The 19,532-nt window shown below is 36.4% G+C and overlaps 2 protein-coding genes and 1 long non-coding RNA gene across 3 annotated transcripts in view; all 3 read left to right on the forward strand.

Annotated features, from left to right (window-relative positions):
- Window positions 1-9,010, forward strand: part of LOC134664595 (uncharacterized) — a 190,391-nt gene extending 181,381 nt beyond the window's left edge. Inside the window, exons 4-6 of the mRNA XM_063521325.1 lie at window positions 5,919-6,117; window positions 7,716-7,822; window positions 8,572-9,010. Coding sequence (XP_063377395.1) covers window positions 5,919-6,117; window positions 7,716-7,822; window positions 8,572-8,694 — 429 coding nt within the window. The 3' untranslated portion in view covers window positions 8,695-9,010. The remainder of the gene's footprint in view (window positions 1-5,918; window positions 6,118-7,715; window positions 7,823-8,571) is intronic.
- LOC134664604 (uncharacterized) overlaps window positions 1-19,532 on the forward strand; it is a 484,236-nt gene that overhangs the window by 312,126 nt on the left and 152,578 nt on the right. The gene's annotated exons all lie outside the window — the stretch shown is intronic.
- LOC134664574 (mucin-2) overlaps window positions 15,550-19,532 on the forward strand; it is a 107,412-nt gene continuing 103,429 nt past the window's right edge. Inside the window, exon 1 of the mRNA XM_063521288.1 lies at window positions 15,550-16,151. Coding sequence (XP_063377358.1) covers window positions 15,863-16,151 — 289 coding nt within the window. The 5' untranslated portion in view covers window positions 15,550-15,862. The remainder of the gene's footprint in view (window positions 16,152-19,532) is intronic.

The following is a 19,532-nucleotide window of genomic DNA, read 5'->3' on the forward strand; positions in this document are numbered from 1 at the left end:
CTGCTGTTATGTAGTAAGTTATATTTTATGACACAAATACTCGGAATCATTATTAACAAAGCCTCAGGTTTTTTTTGTATTTATTCTGACAGAGAAAATTGATGCTTATCAGGGTTAACTATTTTTATTTTTATGCGTTCACAGTATGAACAAGTAACATGCACAAGACACACCCTTGTAACGGTTAAAAATAAATGTAGGAATGATTATGTTATGTAAGTAATACTCGTAACTCTTACAGGTAAGAGTAAAACGAAAAGGAACCGAATGAAATGATTTTATGGAAAGTAATATTATTTATACAAGTGGCCCGCATTAGTAGCAAGAAAAACTTCGTCAAAGGACTTTAAGTACATCTAAACTCCGCAATATTGATGGAAGTTATAACCAGAATCATGTACTTTTAAAAGTCCTCGGTGGAAGTTACACAATGAGCGACCAGCTGCCGTAGTTAACGACGACAAAGAGAAATACTTTCCGATTGAGTTCATAACAAGTCAGTTTACCAACTAAAACAATGTTTTTCATATAAGCAGTGTTACCTCATAAACCGCTAATGTAAAATCGCTTTTAGTTACATTGTCATATAGTTGAATTTCGAAAATCATGCATGTTTTGATACGAGCCTGTTAAAGTACATTTTGCGATTAAAACTTTTTCCGCTCCGAGGGGACTTAATTATATTTGGCAACAAATGTGTCCAATTTCCCAACGTTTCGCTTACACTGCACTGAAGTATAATGTTAAGCTTATTTACACTTCAATTAAATTCTTTATTGTACCTTTTAATTTTATGTTTTATATATATAGCTCCGAAAGGCCAAGCCGTACTGTTTGAACAAGATGTTGGCTTTAGACAGATAGCTTATAAAGTGAAGACTTACAGAGTAAAAGTCTTGTTAACTAGGAGTACTACGGGATCTTATAATTTTTAGTGTAAAAGCTTTAAGACCAACACGAGTTAAACATTTTCCTGCGCCTTGGCTGACTACGGACATTAAATTACTTATGGCCAAACGGAATCGTGCTCGAGTCAAACTTCGCAAGGATCCGTCAGAAAATAACTTACAGGCTTACACATCTCTGCGGAACCGTTGCAATAGAGCGTGTAGAACGGCACGGCGGCAGTATATACATCAGTCCATCGATGATTGCCCCCCAACAAAACTGTGGAAGTTTTTAAAATCACTGGGGGTGGGCAAATGTCAACAGAATTGTACGGGTGTTCTGGATGTAGACGCCATCAACCGTCACTTTAGCGTTTCTCCTGTGGAGCTCGATTCCTCTGTAAAGCAACGAACTCTATCCCTGCTTGATAATACGCCACGCCCCGATACACAGTTGTTCCAGTTCGACAAAATTTCACCGCAGGAGGTTCTTACTATCCTTAAAAAAATTAAAACGAAGGCCGTTGGTCAGGACAACATCAGCTTGGACATGGTTTTGCTCGTGGCGGAAGATATTGCTCCCATTTTAGCTCATATAATTAATTTTTCCTTCTCCTCTGGCACTTTTCCCACCACGTGGAAACTTGCTCAGGTTATCCCACTTCCTAAAGTCCCTAGTCCCACGTCATTCTCCCAGTATCGTCCTATTTCTATTCTCCCGATCCTTTCAAAAGTCATTGAGCACTTTGCGAATGAGCGCCTGTCCTCTTATCTCAATCGTTACAGCCTCTTCAACACACTTCAATCCGGCTTCCGCCCGGGACATAGTACTGTCTCTGCCTTGGTGAAAGTGACCGACGACATTCGTTTGAATATCGAGAACCGCCTGTTGACGGTGTTAGTCCTGTTGGATTTTAGCAGCGCTTTTAACACAGTTGACTTTGATATTATGTTAGCTCTGTTGCGTAATCTAAACATGTCCCCGTTGGCACTGGCCTGGTTCCGAGATTATCTCTTTGGGAGGCGCCAGCGAGTCAAGGTTGATGACAGTACTTCTGACTGGAGCGAAATTACGGCTGGTGTTCCTCAAGGTGGTGTGCTGTCCCCACTGCTATTTTCAATTTTCATTGATGGTATCACGAAATCTCTGACTTCATCATATCATTTATATGCAGACGACTTGCAGATATACGCAGCGGCTAGCGTTGATGATGTCGAGTCGTTGATAAGCCAAATAAATCACGATTTGACTTCTATTCGTGACTGGGCGGAGTCGTTTGGTCTGAAGGTAAATGCTAAGAAGTCGCAGGCAATTATGGTTGGTGGCGCTTATTTCATCTCCAAGTTGGCTGGTCAGATAATACCCAATATTTTCTTTGATGGAACTCACATTCCCCTCTCCTCTACTGTCAAGAATTTGGGCATTATCATGGACCAGACTCTTTCCTGGTCAGCTCACGTTACCGAGGTCAGCAAAAGACTTTTCGCTTCACTGCACTCCCTGCGGCGCCTACAAAATTTTCTCCCACTTCGTACGAAGGTCATCCTTGCCCGCTCTCTCTTGCTTCCTCTTCTGGACTATGGGGACATCGCGACCCTGGACCTTAATGAGGAACTCCTTAATAAGATGGAGCGCCTGCAGAACGTCTGCATAAGATTTATATTTGGCCTGCGGAAATTTGACCATGTTTCATCGTTCCGTTCTCAGCTTGAGTGGTTACCTATCCGCCGCCGTAGAGACTTGCACATCTTATCTCTACTTTATAAGGTGCTGTTCTGCCCCTCTTCTCCAACTTACCTTGCAGAACGGTTTAGGTTTTTGGCGGATGGAAGTGACCACCGGCTGCGATCTAGTGCGGATCTATCGCTCGCTATTCCTCCCCACAAACACCGATCTTACAATAAGTCATTCACGATACACTCTGTGAAGCTATGGAACGCGTTGCCATCCCCGCTAAGGCAGTGTCAGTCTGTAGCGTCGCTGAAGGCAAAATTAAAGAGGTTATGGCAATAACACAAAATGTCAATTGAAGGACACGTAGGTAGGATTGTGCGGTTATATATATTTATATATTTGTATGTATTTATATATATGTATATATTTATTTATTTAGAAGTTAGTATTAATATTTTTATGGACATGTAATTGTTTCGTATATCTATATATGTATATGCCTTTGCACCTAATGCATCACATTGTATTAAGTTATGTTCCTAGGGTTAGCTACTTCTTTTAAGTCTCGCCGTCATGTACATTTTATCTTAGTTTGACTACCATTTCATATGTATCTCTCAGTTACTTAAAGGTTAGCTGGAAGAGATCCCTTAACGGGATAAGTTCGCCTTTGTACACATTTATTGTATTCTCTCTGTGTTATGTACTTGTTTTGTGCAATAAAGTGTTTACTACTACTACTAAAAGCTTTAGGCGACTAGGCCGTAGCAACACTTTACATGAAATGTTTTTGGTGGAACCGTTCTCTAAGCACCATACTGTGCTGGCTGAGATGTAGGATCAGTATCGCCGTTATACGCGCCACCAGCATGTGTATCCGAGGCACACGCCACCGTTTTAAGTCGACCGCCAGGTGGCTTGGGTTCGACGACGGTGCCGCCCTTCCACACATCGATTGAAACCACTTTTCTACCCTACCCACATATGTATTACCTAACCCTTTGCCTATGTACTTATGATTGTTTTAATATAATAAATTTTTGTTGGAGAATTTACCTAAACAATTAAGTGACTAGATGAGTTCTATACTTCTATTTACCAAATTTTTGGGTATTGATTAAAGTGATTAAAAATGTTTTTGGTGGGATCCTTATTACTTGTACCGTGTTTTGTATAATCTTTTCTCGTTACCCTGCGGTCTGACACGCACTTAGTTTAGAAATATTTATTACCAATAATAGTAGAAACGGAATGTAATACACTCCAACAAACATGACAAGAAAAGCATAACACCCTGGGCACAAGTTTAATCAGGTGAAAATACCAATATTTACTATAACTATACCTACAGTACAGACTCGAGTAAACAACCAATAACAACGAAGTTGAATTTCTGCCACAAGCCAGTTACAGCCAAGTTGCTGGCGCTAACTGAAATTTCTTTTTTCCACGTTACAACGTTTTAGTTGGCGAGCGCTCCATTCAACAGAAGTTTAAAGCCGATTGTTGGCTCCTACTTAGTATTTTAGAGGGAGTTTTAATCATTCCATTTTGAAATTTAACAATGCTGGGAATATGATAGTTGGTTATTTTTGGTTCTTTTTTAAGTTATTTGGTTGATAATTATAACAAATGAAAAGAAGACATGAAAATTCCTTCGCATCTAGAGAATAAATAGGTAGGTACCTATGTTTAAAGTGTTCACTCTATTCTACATGGCTACCCTTACTAACTTAGTTGTTAAATAATAAATTGTACGGGAGATACAGTAAAACTTATTAATTATAAGTTATAAGAGCTTCAACTTAGTACTTGTTAAGTTAGTTATTTCGCATACATCACTTAAAATTTATTACAAATGGGTTTTTGTTCTTATCCTCGTATGGAGTGAGAAAACTTCTTCTTCTTCGTTAATTATACATTCTTTACAGAATAGTTACTAAGTATTAGTTAGTACATAAGTTAACTTACTTCACTATGCCAATATTAGTACAAGTTAAAAGGTTTTTAAAAGATTTAAGTCTACGGAGTATTATTTTTGTAACTAACCGACCTACAAAAACCAAAATGAGGGGGTTATCAATTTAACTGTATGTTTGTAACGCGATTGGTCTGCCAAAACTGCATTGATATTGACGGTTTTTTCATTTGATAGATCCATACTTTAGAACTTACTTGCTTATGTTTTCTTTAGCTTTTACTAGTAAATGTTGAAGGTGTTCATTAAATCAGATTAAAATATTCTGGATTGGCATAAGCCTTTAGGTAATTATTTTCCTGAAATAACTTCACGTTGGATGAACTCTGTGAAAGTTGTAGACTATAGGTACTTTGACCGACAATTTTTTTTTAAGATGTGAAGAGATTGAACAGCAAGGGTTGAAGAAATTGGACTTTATTTAATGTCGTTTTATTGGAATATTTTTTGACTCATATGAAATGTTTAATTGCCCATACAAAGACAAATTACCTTATAATAATACCTAATATGAAAACACCCACTAAAGTAGTTTGTAACAGATTGATGTAACGAGCCTTACAGCAATATAACTATCACGTAACGCCATCGCGAGTGATTGATGCTCGAGATCTGTTCCCGTCATATTGCCGTAATAAATATTAAACTCTACTCATTTTCATTGCTGGCAAGCTATGCATTATTATTAGGCTTCTTGCATACCTCTACTTGCCTCTACTAAGACAAAGACCGAACATTTTGCAGGCAACAATATATTCTTGGATGGGAAATTGTGTAAGTATTAGAGTGAGACCGAGAAAAGTCTGCAGTGATTTTGAAAGCCCAAGCAGTGCAAGCGTCATTTTAAGCGTCAAACTTCTATGAAATTATGACGTATACATAACACCTACACTGCGTGGGATATCAAAATCGCTGCAGACTTTTCTTGGTCTAACTCTATTTTGCAGACATTTTTCCAAATCACATCGGTGACTATAGTACACTTGTATGTACCATTACACTAGAGATTTTTAAATGTGTTACTGATAAATATTTTATCATTACAAAATATTTCCTTCTGTGTTATCTTGATCCTAATCTGCGTAAATTTAAAGCTGGAGTAGGCACTTAAATCGGCTCAGCGATAGCCCGAAAAGGGCCGAGCAAAATGACTTGATCTTGGATTATTAGTGCCCAATTGGACGCATTGCGCCACCCCAGTTAGGATATTAATAATAACTCTTTGGTATTATACTTACTTTGGTCTTCACAACTACTACTTATATTATGCTACTGAACCTAACTATACCAATACGAGTAGGTATATTTGATCAACTAAGCTGACATGTTATTGCTACGGTATTACTCTTACATCTAAGCGGTACTTTTTTCTTTCCAGGATGTCATCCGTCTGGAGACTCAATACTGGTCGTTAGTCGAGATCCCTCGTCAGGAGAAGGCAGAGACGGTACCGGCCTTCGTGCTGCGCGCGTGCGCCATCATGGAGAAGACGCAGAAGTCTGGAGAAGGAGTCAAGACCTCGTCTAAGCTGGCCGAGGAGGCCGCTGATCGCAGGGACAGGATAGAAAGGCTGAGCGGTAGGTATTTCAAACTATTTAGGTACGCATTTGAAAAACGAACTCTTAGAACCACGTGGGAAGATTATTAGTTGCCAGGTTTTTAGGTCCAAACCAAATTCCATTCTGGTTTCATGTGGGCTGGGTATACGACTGGATGTTATTCTGGATGAAATGTTGCATTACTTAAGAATCCTAGTCCTAGAGATTTCCACGCACACATCAGCTGAAATGGAACATTTTGTTCGGCAACCTTTTAAGTACACATTCACGTAATAGTATTCAAAGATTAAAATGAAGTAAAATACAGTGGCATACCGCACTGAGAAATAGTTGTCAGGGAGCTTATCCCGGCTTCAGAGTAAGTCGAGCGATCCTCTCTTAATCCTCAGGGAATAACATTCATTCTCTCGACATCATCCTAAATAAATTCCTATTAATTTTCTCTTATCTTTTATCATGAAACAACATCATGAAATGTAATAATATACCTAAGTTAAAAATTCCCTCTAAGTAAGTAAAATCTGCAATGGAGATGGTCGGATGAATTGCGCTACGGAGCAACCGATAAAAGTTTCCGAGTATTTTCTTGTTTTGCAATTTTCTGCCTCCCTAAATCTCATTTGCGGGTAGCGATTCATACACATAAAGTTATTAAGAATTTAACACCGGTATTGCTTTTTACACATAGGTATTTGAAACCGAAAATATTAAGTTACTCAGGATCAGAGGATACTTAGTATAACTGCTGTGAAACCCTTTCATTGCGAATAAGCAACGACATCCTCCAAAAGTCTTTGCAATTTCATAACTAGAGCGAATAAATTGGGCAATTTATTTACAACGTTGGGAAATGTTTTTGTTTAAAATGTTTTCTCAGATGTACCTACACAAAGCCCCCATCTAATAATGGCTCAAACATGCGAGCGCCGGCACACCCGAGCCCCCAGCTTTACATTTGGCCGGCGCCTGCAGCGGCACTCTTGCAAAAATAAAGTGTTGCCGCATGGACATTAAATTTGCCTAAACCGCCTCCGATAACAAGGCTGGCCCGCAGCCAACTTTTAGCTTTCTAACGTTTGTTGAGAAACGGGATCGTCCCGGGTCCAATAGGAAAGCCTAATTACATTCCGACACCCGGGACTTGCGTTAGATCGTTGATTGCAAGAACAAAAAGTTACCAAGTAAAGTGGAAAACTAATTGAATTAAAATTGAATGAGTTTGGGGATCCCGAGGTAAACAATCAAATTGGCGAACCCGAAACAGTTGTTTGAAGAGGACCGCCTACGTCAAATGGCAGTCTTAACTTTAAACGTACTTATGTGGTTATTACCTTTGGAAAATAAAACTGCTCGTCCCATTGCTTGTTACACAAGCTGTGAAAAATAAGTAGAATTCAATAAAAATATATAGTTATACTTTATAAAATAGAGTTAGACCAAGAAAAGTCTGCAGATATTTTGATAGCTCACGCAGTGCAAATGTTATTTTCAACGTTAAACTTCTATGAAATTATGACGTATAAATAACACTTTCACTGCGTGTGCTGTCAAAATCGCTGTAGACTTTTCTTGGTCTAATTCTAAGTCTACCAACGTTTTGCTGACGTCACTTTCAGATATGACAACATCCCAAATAGAAGCCGAGAATACGCAGATGACAAACGACTTGTACCGCCTCCTGAAAAAGTACACCGGCTTAAGAAATCTTATAAGAGAATTAAAGGTAAGCTAATTTAAGACTTAAACGTATTTAAACCTAATGAGTAAAGTTTTAAAGCCCCTTAAGTGAAGACAAGTCAACAAGCTGCAACTTTATAAAGTTTCGATCCGACTAACCAGTCTTGGGTATAACGCAAACATTTGACTTCAACACCAAACATTTGTCGAGATTTAGCGTGATATTTCAAACTTTCTCTTGTTCTATAGAACACCGTAATTTTACGAGATGACCAGCAGATTAAAAATATTTATGTACAAGCGATGAATAGAATACTTTCCCAATAAACTGAACGCCAACAGCTTAGTTGAGCCATATTTCATCACAGTGGCTTTAGTCAAAGCTATGCAAGTTAAGCTTGAGAGACGTCTCATTGACGAAGCGATACAAATCGCGTCTTCCCGCGATAAGCGTCCTTTGTGTGCGGCAGCCTTGTTCGCCCGTTGCCTGCCTTTTCTGTGTCACCCGCTTGTACCGCTTTATTTTGCACAGCATATATTTTTTCAGGAGATAAAGTCTAGTTTTTGTCGGAGGTTGTGTAAGTTGAGTACATTTTAAAGCATCTGCCTGCAAAGCATTTCATATTGTTTAATGAGTCTATTACTTCAGCAAAATGTCAAGTAAAATTAAACTTAATAATTATATCTCATCGTATTAGTCTATAAATACTTCAGTATTATTCGAACATGAGAATATTTCCGGAGACGATGCAATGATGAATGATGACAAATTAATTTCTGCATTTATTTTTCCAGTCGGAGTATGTAAGCACGAAAGTGTACCCGATGTTCCCGCGGTACACGATGCTGAAAGACATGATAAAGGACATCATGCACGACCCTGACTACATGGAGGTGTGCCACGAGGTCGACCCATAGCGCGGGGTTCGCAAATAAATGAGGCGCTCTTTCACAGACCGCGCGCGGTCGAGTCGTCGCTAGCGGACGAGGGTCAAGATCAGGAGGAAAAGGGTTCCGATAAATCGATCCTGAGTTGTCGGAGAGCATCGGCAACAAGTCGTTACATTTTCGTGACGGGCAGTGCTGTGACATGCTAGCGGCGGGTAGTGCGGCGAGTACTCATTTATTTGCGATTATTTGTTATTGGACTTGGTTTAGTGTAAGCTTAGATTCGAATTAGTGTACTCGTCCTTCAAGAGCCTGTGAAGTTTCTTCTTCTTTCCAAAATTCTCTTTTAAATTATTTTCCTGTGGTCTGTCATTTCATTTACTACTCTGATTATGTGTGTCTATTTAAGATCTTCCGATATATTTGTATCCTTAATCATATTCCTCTTACTAGTTCCATTTGTTGATAGTTGACGATTTTAACAGAGGTATAAAATAATAATGTTGTTTTAAAATGGACGCAATTTAAATGTTTTCAAATGGTGTAACCTTAAACATTATTAGAAGTTATAAATTGTATGTTAGCACGATATTTTAAATTAACTATTATTTTATTGTATTATCAGCAGTGTTTTAGTTTAGTTAATATTTTGAGATGATGTAGGCAAAATAGCTACTAAATTGTATGCTAATGTAACTGCGGATTTTGATATAAAAAAAGATCATGATTAATGAGTCAACACAATTAGATAGAAAACATGTTAATTGGAGCTTTGTAGATATTTGTCTGTCTATTTTATTGCTATCAATGCAGAGTATAATAGCTTTTGCAAGCTTTCCAAATGTAACTCTACATAATCACTACCTACGCATTATGCATATTTACTCGACATATCATATTCTATACAAATATTCAATCAATCTACATTCTAAGAAACTTTACTATTTATCAAATCTTCATAATCACAAATTATTAAATATGTACTTATAATTGTTAGGAATGTTAGAACCATTATAGTGGTATGTGCGTGCAAGAATAAAATGCCATTGTATGTGTTCATCATTGAAATAGGTAAAATATAAATGCTCTACCCACTGTGTTTAAATGTATTCTGTATGGTTTCATTTGGTACTTGATGTCTCTTTGGCAGTTAGTAAATGTATTGTCTTTTCATCAAATGATAATACTACTAATTTAGTTTTGTATCTTATATTGTAAAATGTAACATTTGGTTCAAAATTCAATATAGTATGAAATAACCATGTCATGAATGAACGTAAGTTGAATTTAAATAGTTTTGGTACAAATGTATTTACTTGCGGTATCCTCGTTACTTAGTATAAAAACATTGACAAATCGAGTATTTCTACAGATAAAAATATAGTTTCTATTTTGCATTTTCTGTAGAAGAACTCGATTGTGCTGTACTTAATTGTTTAAAAATGCAGTGCGTTCATGGATTTGGAGAATATTTTGTATTTAATATCAATAAGATTATCGTTAGGAGTGTTAATGATTTTAATAATAGAATTTTAATAATTTGTAAACTGTGATTGAATTTTGATTAGATAGCTTGAACTACGTAAGTTCAGGAATATGCCAGAGACTACTTTTTTGTTTTTGTTCAGTCAGCAGCAGAAGTTACTAAGCGGGCGAGGTGTTGAAAATGATCTTGATGCGACTTTATTGTTAAGAGAATAAGAGCGTGTCAAGGTAATTTTGAACACCTCGGCCGCTTAGCAACTTCTACTGCTGACTGTTCCTTGTCCTAAAATTGATAAGAGATGAAATAAATAACCTGTTCTATCGCGAGATTCGACGCGATATCGCTATTACTGATGACTGAAAGGTTTTAAATGTTTAATGTTACTTCTCTTTTCAATTTTCGTTCAAATCACAACTACAATGAAATTAGTCTTCGGCTTTTATCTCAATAATTTAAAGTAATAAATTGCCAAATAATAATGTTCTCAATATAATTCGTGTAAGGCATTAAGCTCAGTGTAACGTAAATAGTGTAGGTATTAAAATAAATATTAATCATGAAAGCGAATAGTGAGGCCGAATCTGTAGATATAAGATAATGCGAAACAATGTACCTAATTCATTACTGACACTAGATGGCTCTGGTAAATTTATGTTAAAACAAATTATGGAAAATTACTGTTATGAATAAAATATATCCAATCGATTGATTATTCTCTTTATAAAATTACATTTAAATAACACAGCAAAACAAGAACCCAAGGAACCTATCAAAGATGTCAGTGACAGTCGTTGATAGCAAAGAGAGATAGTATAGAGGGTTATTAACATCGTAAATTTTGTAGTCACAGTAAATTTACTACCATCTATCAACACACGATTAAAACTAAAAATGAAAATGAATAAAAATATCAAAAAATGTATACATATAATGGATAAATGTTATTTTTAAGTATTATTTTTATATGACTTTGAACCGTGTTCTTTCACTGATATGTGTTAAAATTGTTAAATATCAAACGGTGTCCTCAACGCCATCTTGCCGAGTATAGGCCAAAGGTGTGGCCTATCTATTTGAGTATGACTTTTTCTTGATTTCCTAGGCACCTTTTTCCTTAGACTTTATTCATCTTATACGGAGTTACATATATGTCTTTGTTGATAGCAAAAGCCAATAAATAGTCACTTGACTTTTCATAGCATCTGTTATCTCGACACATATTTTCTTTTCGTTTGTCGTTTGTCAATGCACATTTGTCATCTTGGCTACGCTTCCAGGGATAGTGAGCCAGAGGTGATTGATAATAGTTCATGTTTAACGCTAATCGAAAAGTAAAACATAATAGTCCGCTTGATATATTTTTTTACTTTTCGATTTTGACTGCGCACCCTGTATGGTAAACCAGAAGGCCCGAAAGCCTCTATATTAATATTTCGAAAAAGAGGGGGATCTAAAATAATTATGTGGATCATACCTATGATATGCGTAAAGCAAAATTTGTACTTACATAAACAATTTTCCTCGGTAAAAAAACGCATATATTTTACCAGATCCACCTTGCCTGCAGTACCTATCTAATTAAATAGAAGAGAGTCCTATGAAATTCTTTAGCTACCAATACATTGAACCGAAAATCTAATAACAGTTTTAATACCATATCAGCATGGCGTAAATTTACTCAAATGGTATAATATTGTACGTTTCTCAAAACCATCCACAATAATTATCTGTTCTGTTTTCAAGATATTTAATAAATAATAACATTTAATCTTTCCTACTGGTTTTCCGAGATCGCATGATTACCTTGGTCAGTCACAATTTGTCAAAAAACTTAAAATTACATAGAATAGTCTTCAATACTAATATTTACAGCTTTTCTTAGTAGCTTGTTATGTAGGAATAACTAAAGTTTTATTTGTTAATAATGGTTATGTTAAACTGGTAGCGCATGTAGTTTACTACTCCTTTGACCGTCATCGCGTCATCATATAAAATGAACTCTAGTGTACTCCCACAATCTGACCTGCAAACTAAATTCATCGATTTACCAAAGACAGGCGTGGCTCACTCCGCGATTTCGTCGCTTTGCTACAGCATGCTACAAGTACATCCGTTCCACCCCAATTTTAATTGGAGAAAGCCATAAGCCGCGCGTGGCGCTGTCGCCACCTAGCGGCCATATGTATCTGTGCTGATCGTAACAGACGCGTTTTGTTAGAGAATGAGTCTTCTGTACCTAGTATGTACTATTATTTATTCTGTGCCAAAGAATCGATTAGAAGCAAAATTCACTGGCGTGAAATTATCAAAGAATATTTTTTTTCTATTAGGGAATGTTTGATTAGATACAACAAAATAAAATGTAGGTTTATTATTTGAGTCTATGTTTTAAGAATTTAAAACGACATTACACTTAAAAGTTGTTTTAATGCAATTCATTGAGTTGAGATCACCGTCCACTCTGGCGAATCGATCTTTGTATAATACAGACGAGGAGTTAGATGAGTATAATCAAATCCATCTGATTTTAATATCAGTGCCTCTTGGGCGTCAAACACTTAATTTCTGCTGCCATGTGCGGTAACAATTAGGCTATTTCGAAATGTTCCACATATTGTGTATGTTTTCCATTAAATGTAACTAACACCTAGATACTTGTAATCAAAATAGAATATTGTTCAAAAGATGATGGTCAAAGGTATGCTTATTATTCATAATATTACATAGTAGATAGTTGTATTACATATTAGCTTAAGAATAGATTCCACTTAGAAATTAATATGGGATACTGCCATTGAATTAGTACGGTTATGGTCTAGTCATAGAATCATTGTTTATTTATAGGATAAGTATTAAAATATGAACAATACACATATCTTATGGCCTGAGATTATGGATTTGGTCCGCGGCCTGAGTTGACGTTGACATTCATCTCCATGTTGTTTCCTGCCAGCTTTTTTCTTTTCAATTACCAAATTTGGATTTCTAGAGCGGTAATCAGATTTTTAAATCAGTAATCTTATTTTATTTTATGGTTTTCTTATTCACGCTACACGATCGTTCGCGCTGTTGATGCGTGCGGAAATCATTGCCAGTTGCATATAAGCTTCTCGGTCGCGTTTATAAAAAAAATATGTTAGAAATATGAAATTTCTAGCAAACCAGTCCACGTATTCCTATGTAGCTACAATATTTATACTAAAAAGCGTATTCATATTTACGTATTAGCATTGAATGATTGTGTCCATGACACATTCCCTATATTATGTATGGTATCTATAAGAGCGCCGTCTACTTTTAACTTAAGCCGGCCGTTACCATTGAAATTCGCATATCAAAACCCTGCGACATAGAGGCCTGAGGGCCTACCGCGAACGACGTTCGACGTGCTGCCTCTCTATCCCACTTGTAAATCGTATGTACCTACTCGTATGTAAGTGTGACAGAGAGGCAACACGTCGACCTGGTTCGCGTTTAGGCCCTCTGCCAGCAAACTGATATCCATTGGAATTTCAACGGCGAAAGCCTGAAAAGCACAATAAACGTTTTTTTTTTCTTATTTGCTAGTCAGTGAAACTGACTTGTGGTCTAACCATAACTTTTGAACCAATAAATATTTAATTATTTTATGAGATAATTATTAAATATATCGTCCTTTTCTAATACCTATAGCCGCTTTACGTGTGCTTCCCTGTTGTTTTACAAACTCTGTAGTCTAATTCCAAATATAAGTAGGTACTATAAGACGGTCAAGCAAATCTTGTCACTCTTGTCAGTAGAAAAAGGCGCGAAATTCAAATTTTCTATGGGACGATAACTCTTCGTGCCTAAATTTTTTAAATTTGCCGCCTTTTTCTACTGACAAGATTTGCTTGACCAAGTATAGATATATACTCGTGGACAAATTTAGAGGAACGCAAAAAAAGGTTTAATCACTGCATTACAGTACCTATAGGTTATTTCAAAATTAGTAATTAAAAATTTTTTTGCGTTCCTCCGTCCATGAGTGTAGATATGATTAGAAACAAGTGAATATTACTTAATGGCGAATAAACTACAGAAATCCGACGATCCTCATTTTTATATTAGGTACAGTCGCCACCAGATATTATCGGACCAGCAAGGCGCTCACAAATATCTAAACAAGTAAACACGCCTTTGTTATCGAAGCCACTCGAAGCTAAAGCCTCGCTAAAGCGCGGGTTCAGATGTTTTTGAACTCTTCGGCCGCTCAGACATATCTGATGGCGACTATACAAAATATACGAGTATATGGGTTTGAAACCTCGGTAAGAGCGCAATCTACAACAGTTATGAGGATGCGAATTTACGTGTACATTGACTCTTGTGACTTATTATTTACTTGTCTCTGTATTCATTATATCCTACAACTATTATGTTATTTATGTTTTACATGTGTAGATATCGATATGGCATGATGTCGCGGATAATCGTCTAATTAATGCTTTGTTATATAAAATGTAATACAATATTTTTTGTGCAAAAAATGTCGTTTACTTACTGTATTTCATTCCGTTCCCAACTTCCCATTCCGTTTCGGTGATCAGGTTTAAATTGAAATAGTCTGATTGCATTCAAGAAATTATAACATTTATAATAACATAGGGACTAGTTAATAATAAATAACGCTGGAATAACATAAAAACTAAGGTGGATATAATAATAATGACTATAATGTTAACGAGGCTACCAACGCCATCTGTCGGAGTTTTGAAGAATAACCTACCGTAAAACTCCAACTCTTTTTCGGACAAAGGCGCTCTAAGTAAAACAGTATACCACGTAGTTTATGTTTGCGTCACAAGATGGCACTAAACAACAAAAGTTTTTTGGGTGACCAGGCCAAAAAAATTCTTGGCTTAATAAGGTAAATTAGTAATAGACTTATTTTCTTAAAAACTATGATATATACTTGGTCAAGCAGATCTTGTCAGTAGAAAAAGGCGGCAAATTTGAAAAATGTAGGCGCGAAGGGATATCGTCTCATATAAAATTTGAATTTCGCGCCATTTTCTACTGTCAAGATTTGCTTGACCATCTATACTTTATTATTTATTATTTATCACAAAATGTATAAAAAATTAAAAAGCTTAAAAGTAATAGAATGTTAGTTTTATGTTTGTAATATTTTAAATAAGATGATAATTATGATCTTATTTTATCCTTTACTAATTAAAATAAAAAATATACGATTTAATGCCTCCAGCAGTTACGTTTATGTTTAAAAACAAAAAAGTACAAAATTAAAATAAACACGATACATTTATCTAGAATAAAAAGCAGCTATAAAAAATAAATATTGTGAAAAGGTTATTTTCGACATGTTTGTGGCAACACCGGAGTCGCGTTCATTCATTTCAATTTCAATCGGCCGGCAGCAGGGGCGCGTAGAGGCTGTGGCATGTCGCTTACCGTTATGGCGGGATCTCGTGAAACAAAAGTTTTCTTAAACTTTTTAACTTAAACAACTTCAATTAAATGTTAAACTATTAACGACAATAAAGCAAAAACTGCATAGTACTAACCAAATAAAGGTATATCAGTGAAAGTTCACCGGTCAGGATGTCGGTTAATTCAAAGTGGCGGTTACCTGACGTTTTTTGTGTTGTGTGTTGAATGGATGACGGAATTAAGATTATTTTGCACGGGGATGGGTGAGTAAGTGGTTGAAGGTGTTTTAAGACTGTCGCGATGCCTTTCGTGCAGCGTGTGGTGGAACCGAAGTTTCTGTCGCGGACTAGTTTACGTGACGAGGATGGGAGGCCTAGGGTCACAGACGAGGAACTGCAGGCGGTCACGAACTGTACCCTGAGCAACGCGTTGAGGCAGCTGGCGTCCCTCGTGCTCCTTGCCGAGGATATCTTCAGCGAGCTGACTGCTCAGCTTCAGGGGATCACCGAGCGGTCGAAGGTCGCGCAAGCGAAGATTGAAGTTATCAACGGGGTCGTCGAAAAATATGATCCCAAGAAAGTACCAGTCCGTGAGTATTATTCAATTTATTTCTAAAATTATTTCTCTTATTAGTTGAGTATTTTGTAATAAAAGAAGCCACCGGCATTGCGCGCTACTTTGCGGTAGAGTTGCGAGCGAGTTCGTCAAGGTGCCTTTTATATATGCATAATTGACAGACCCTTGGCTCTTAACACGCTAAAAATAATAATAAAACTTTTAAATTTCCTAAGGCTGTATATTTTATGATATAAGTATAGAACGGATGTAACTACTCAAATTGGAATAAAATCATAGTACATACATAATCGGATATTCGCGAATAACGTAGCAGGATTTTTTTTAATAAAGCGAAATTTTTGAGTACTTACTTACCTACCTACTTATTATCGCAGGTATATAATAATATGTATACCTATAAAAAAAGAATTTGCACCTAGGTAGTATTAGGTAGGCTGCCTCTCTGTACCGTCAGATTCGGTCATTCACCTCATCGTTAACCAGAGTCGTGACCTCCTAGATTCCTCCGTGCAAATTACTATAAAAAGGCGCGGGAACCTAGGTACGCAACTATAAAGCATTTATTGCTCAAGTATTCATAAATACCTATATAGCTATTTGTAGTTATTAATTTATTAGTGGTATTTTGCTTTTTAATAGCTTGTATGTCCTTGGCACGCTACAAGTAAGTAACCTACAGGTGACATTTTACTTACTACTTAAATATGTATCTATTGTAGCTTAATGTTTATCCTTCTACCAACTCACGTACCTATGAATTCCCAGGTTTGTAAATATGTAAGTATTATTATTTTAAGTATATATATTTAAGTTACTTTTGTATGATTATTTATTTACCATTAACCTTTTGTATAATAAATAAATATATTATTATTTTGGAAGGACCTAAGTACTATTACCTCTACCGTTTACCTTTTTTCTTGTCAGAATCATGCGTTCTTTTAATCCTATGGGAGATAAAGTGTCCAAAGTTGATTCAATCCATTTTATTACCATTATTCTTATACCTACCATGACGGTAACGTTAATTCTCTAAGACGATGTGATAAAAAAATCCTTAGGATCGAAACCCCGACAACAACCAAATTTTTTTATGCACAGAGAATTAGCTTCTCTGTGCTTTGACTACAACGAAGATACCTAAAGTGTCATTCTATGGAACTTGCTAAGCTAACTAATGTAAACAAATTGCCATATTGAAATTGTCAAAGAAATCAAAGAATGATTAATTTACTAGTGAGTTTGAATGATTAGTTTACTTTGTTTACATAGTCAGCAAGTTCCATAGAATGACACTTTAGGTTAAGAATTATAGGTTTTTTTATACCGGTTCGGGCAATAGGAACTTTTTATTTTAAATTAATAATAGCCCTTAACAATATACATAGATACCTAGTTCAATGGGTACATAGTACTTCGTAGTTGTTATAATTATAATATTAATTAACTAGTTTGCAGCAGCTGTTGACTCTTCGTTTTTATAGGTATGTATATTTCACCCTAAAATTCATAACTTATTACTCCTGTACTTAAAGTATCAGTAAACGAAATGATTAGAAAATTCCAGACCTCCATCAAGTACTTTAGGATAAAATTAGGTCCTAAAGACAGGGTGGTCAACCTACAGATAACCCTCCATTGGTCTAATCAAATAATAATGAGCTAGACGACTGAATGGAATGACCTAAAATTTATTAATCAGTCAATAAACCTGTTTTCTTGAGACATAGAGATAAGTAATTTAATTTATGCAATATTAGGTAAGTACCAGCACCTACTTAAATTAAAGAGAGATAAACCTATACTATACCTACATCTGTGGAACGACTTGTAGTGCAAGGAAAAGTCGAAATCTCAAGGCGCGGTTGGTCACACATGCGTTGGTCAGACCTACTCAAAAATGCATTCAATGAACCACTCCATGAATGTACAAGAAGGGCTACAGTACGGGAGCAATGGCGACGGATTGTGAAGCTTGCCACCAGCCCTGATAATATATGATGACCACGACCACTCTGACAAGAGTGTGATGACAAACTTAGACTAAAAAAAAGAGTTTTGAATGATTCACGGTTAGTTTCACTAGACTTATATCGACCGGGAGCTCGAAAACAATACAAAAGGTAACCATAGTTCATATCCCGGTCGATATAAGTCTAGAAAAAGAAAGAGTGTTTGAAAGTAGTTTTATAATAAGAAACTATTAAGGATAAGGAAAGTGACCCGAAACGTTCCCTTTCAAGTTATTTCATTAACATGATGCACCATTAGACCATTACCCTCCGACCACCACAGCCATCAAAACTCTCGCAGCTAGACAACATAGCGACCATTTGTAAATTAATCCGACGAATAAAGGACCACAGACTCATTATCTTGTACTCTTGAAGGCGCCGCCACTAATACGTACAGTCAAGTGCATTTATAACGTTTATTAAAACGAGTTAAATTGTAGTTTCCACACTCTACTTATCAGGAATTCAGGTCCGGTTTCGGCCAAAAAAAATCTTAATCGTAATACATATTTTATGCGTTTGGGAAATGGGAACCACAACTTTATCGTTAATTCCACCTACTGTTTCCTAAGTAGATATATATCGTGTTTCTTTACTAACTTAGAGCGAAGATTGTCTAAGTCGACGAGTTTCTTAAAATTTATCGTTGTTAATATACTTTAAAGTGTTTTAATAGACTATGGTAACATTATTTCAGTTTCTATGTTATGATTTTAGCCGTCAAATGTACATCTTTACCTATTGTAGCTATCTATTGTACTTACCTACATACCTATTATACCTACGTAGATATGTTGTTGATATCATAAAATTGGTATGAAGCAAAAAAATTCTCACTTATTTTTATTTAACCCAGTGCCAGCGTCATAAAGACTAGACTCTCGAGAGTAATCCAATCCTGCGTTCGTCGACAAATATCTATCATACCTCCGATTCGACGCGCTTGTTTTAACGCCGAAAGATCGATTCGATCGACCAATACTCAATGTAAACGTTCTCAACTGTACCGGGGTGATGCATTGCTGGACGCTATCTAAAAACCTGTTTGGGCATTCGGGCCCGTCGTGGGGAAAAAAAACTCCCAGATTCCGACGCGGAGCACAAAAACTTGAAGATAATTTCCCTTCCAATGCCACAGGATGCGCGCTACGTTTGACCGCTAAAGTATTTAGCAAGAGACGCTATTCAACTTGCTTAATGATAATGACTATTCGTGACATGACGATCGTAAAGGCACTTCTGAAAAAGTTGTGACAGCTTAGGTCGACAAATGAGGAATGTCGTGATACCACGCATATAGCACAAGAGTACCGATGTCCGGACATGTCAACCAACATCGAATTTTGCGCAGCAAGCTACGACAGATGAGATGTTGT

Source organism: Cydia fagiglandana, chromosome 5, assembly GCF_963556715.1.
Source record: "Cydia fagiglandana chromosome 5, ilCydFagi1.1, whole genome shotgun sequence".
Taxonomy (NCBI): domain Eukaryota; kingdom Metazoa; phylum Arthropoda; class Insecta; order Lepidoptera; family Tortricidae; genus Cydia; species Cydia fagiglandana.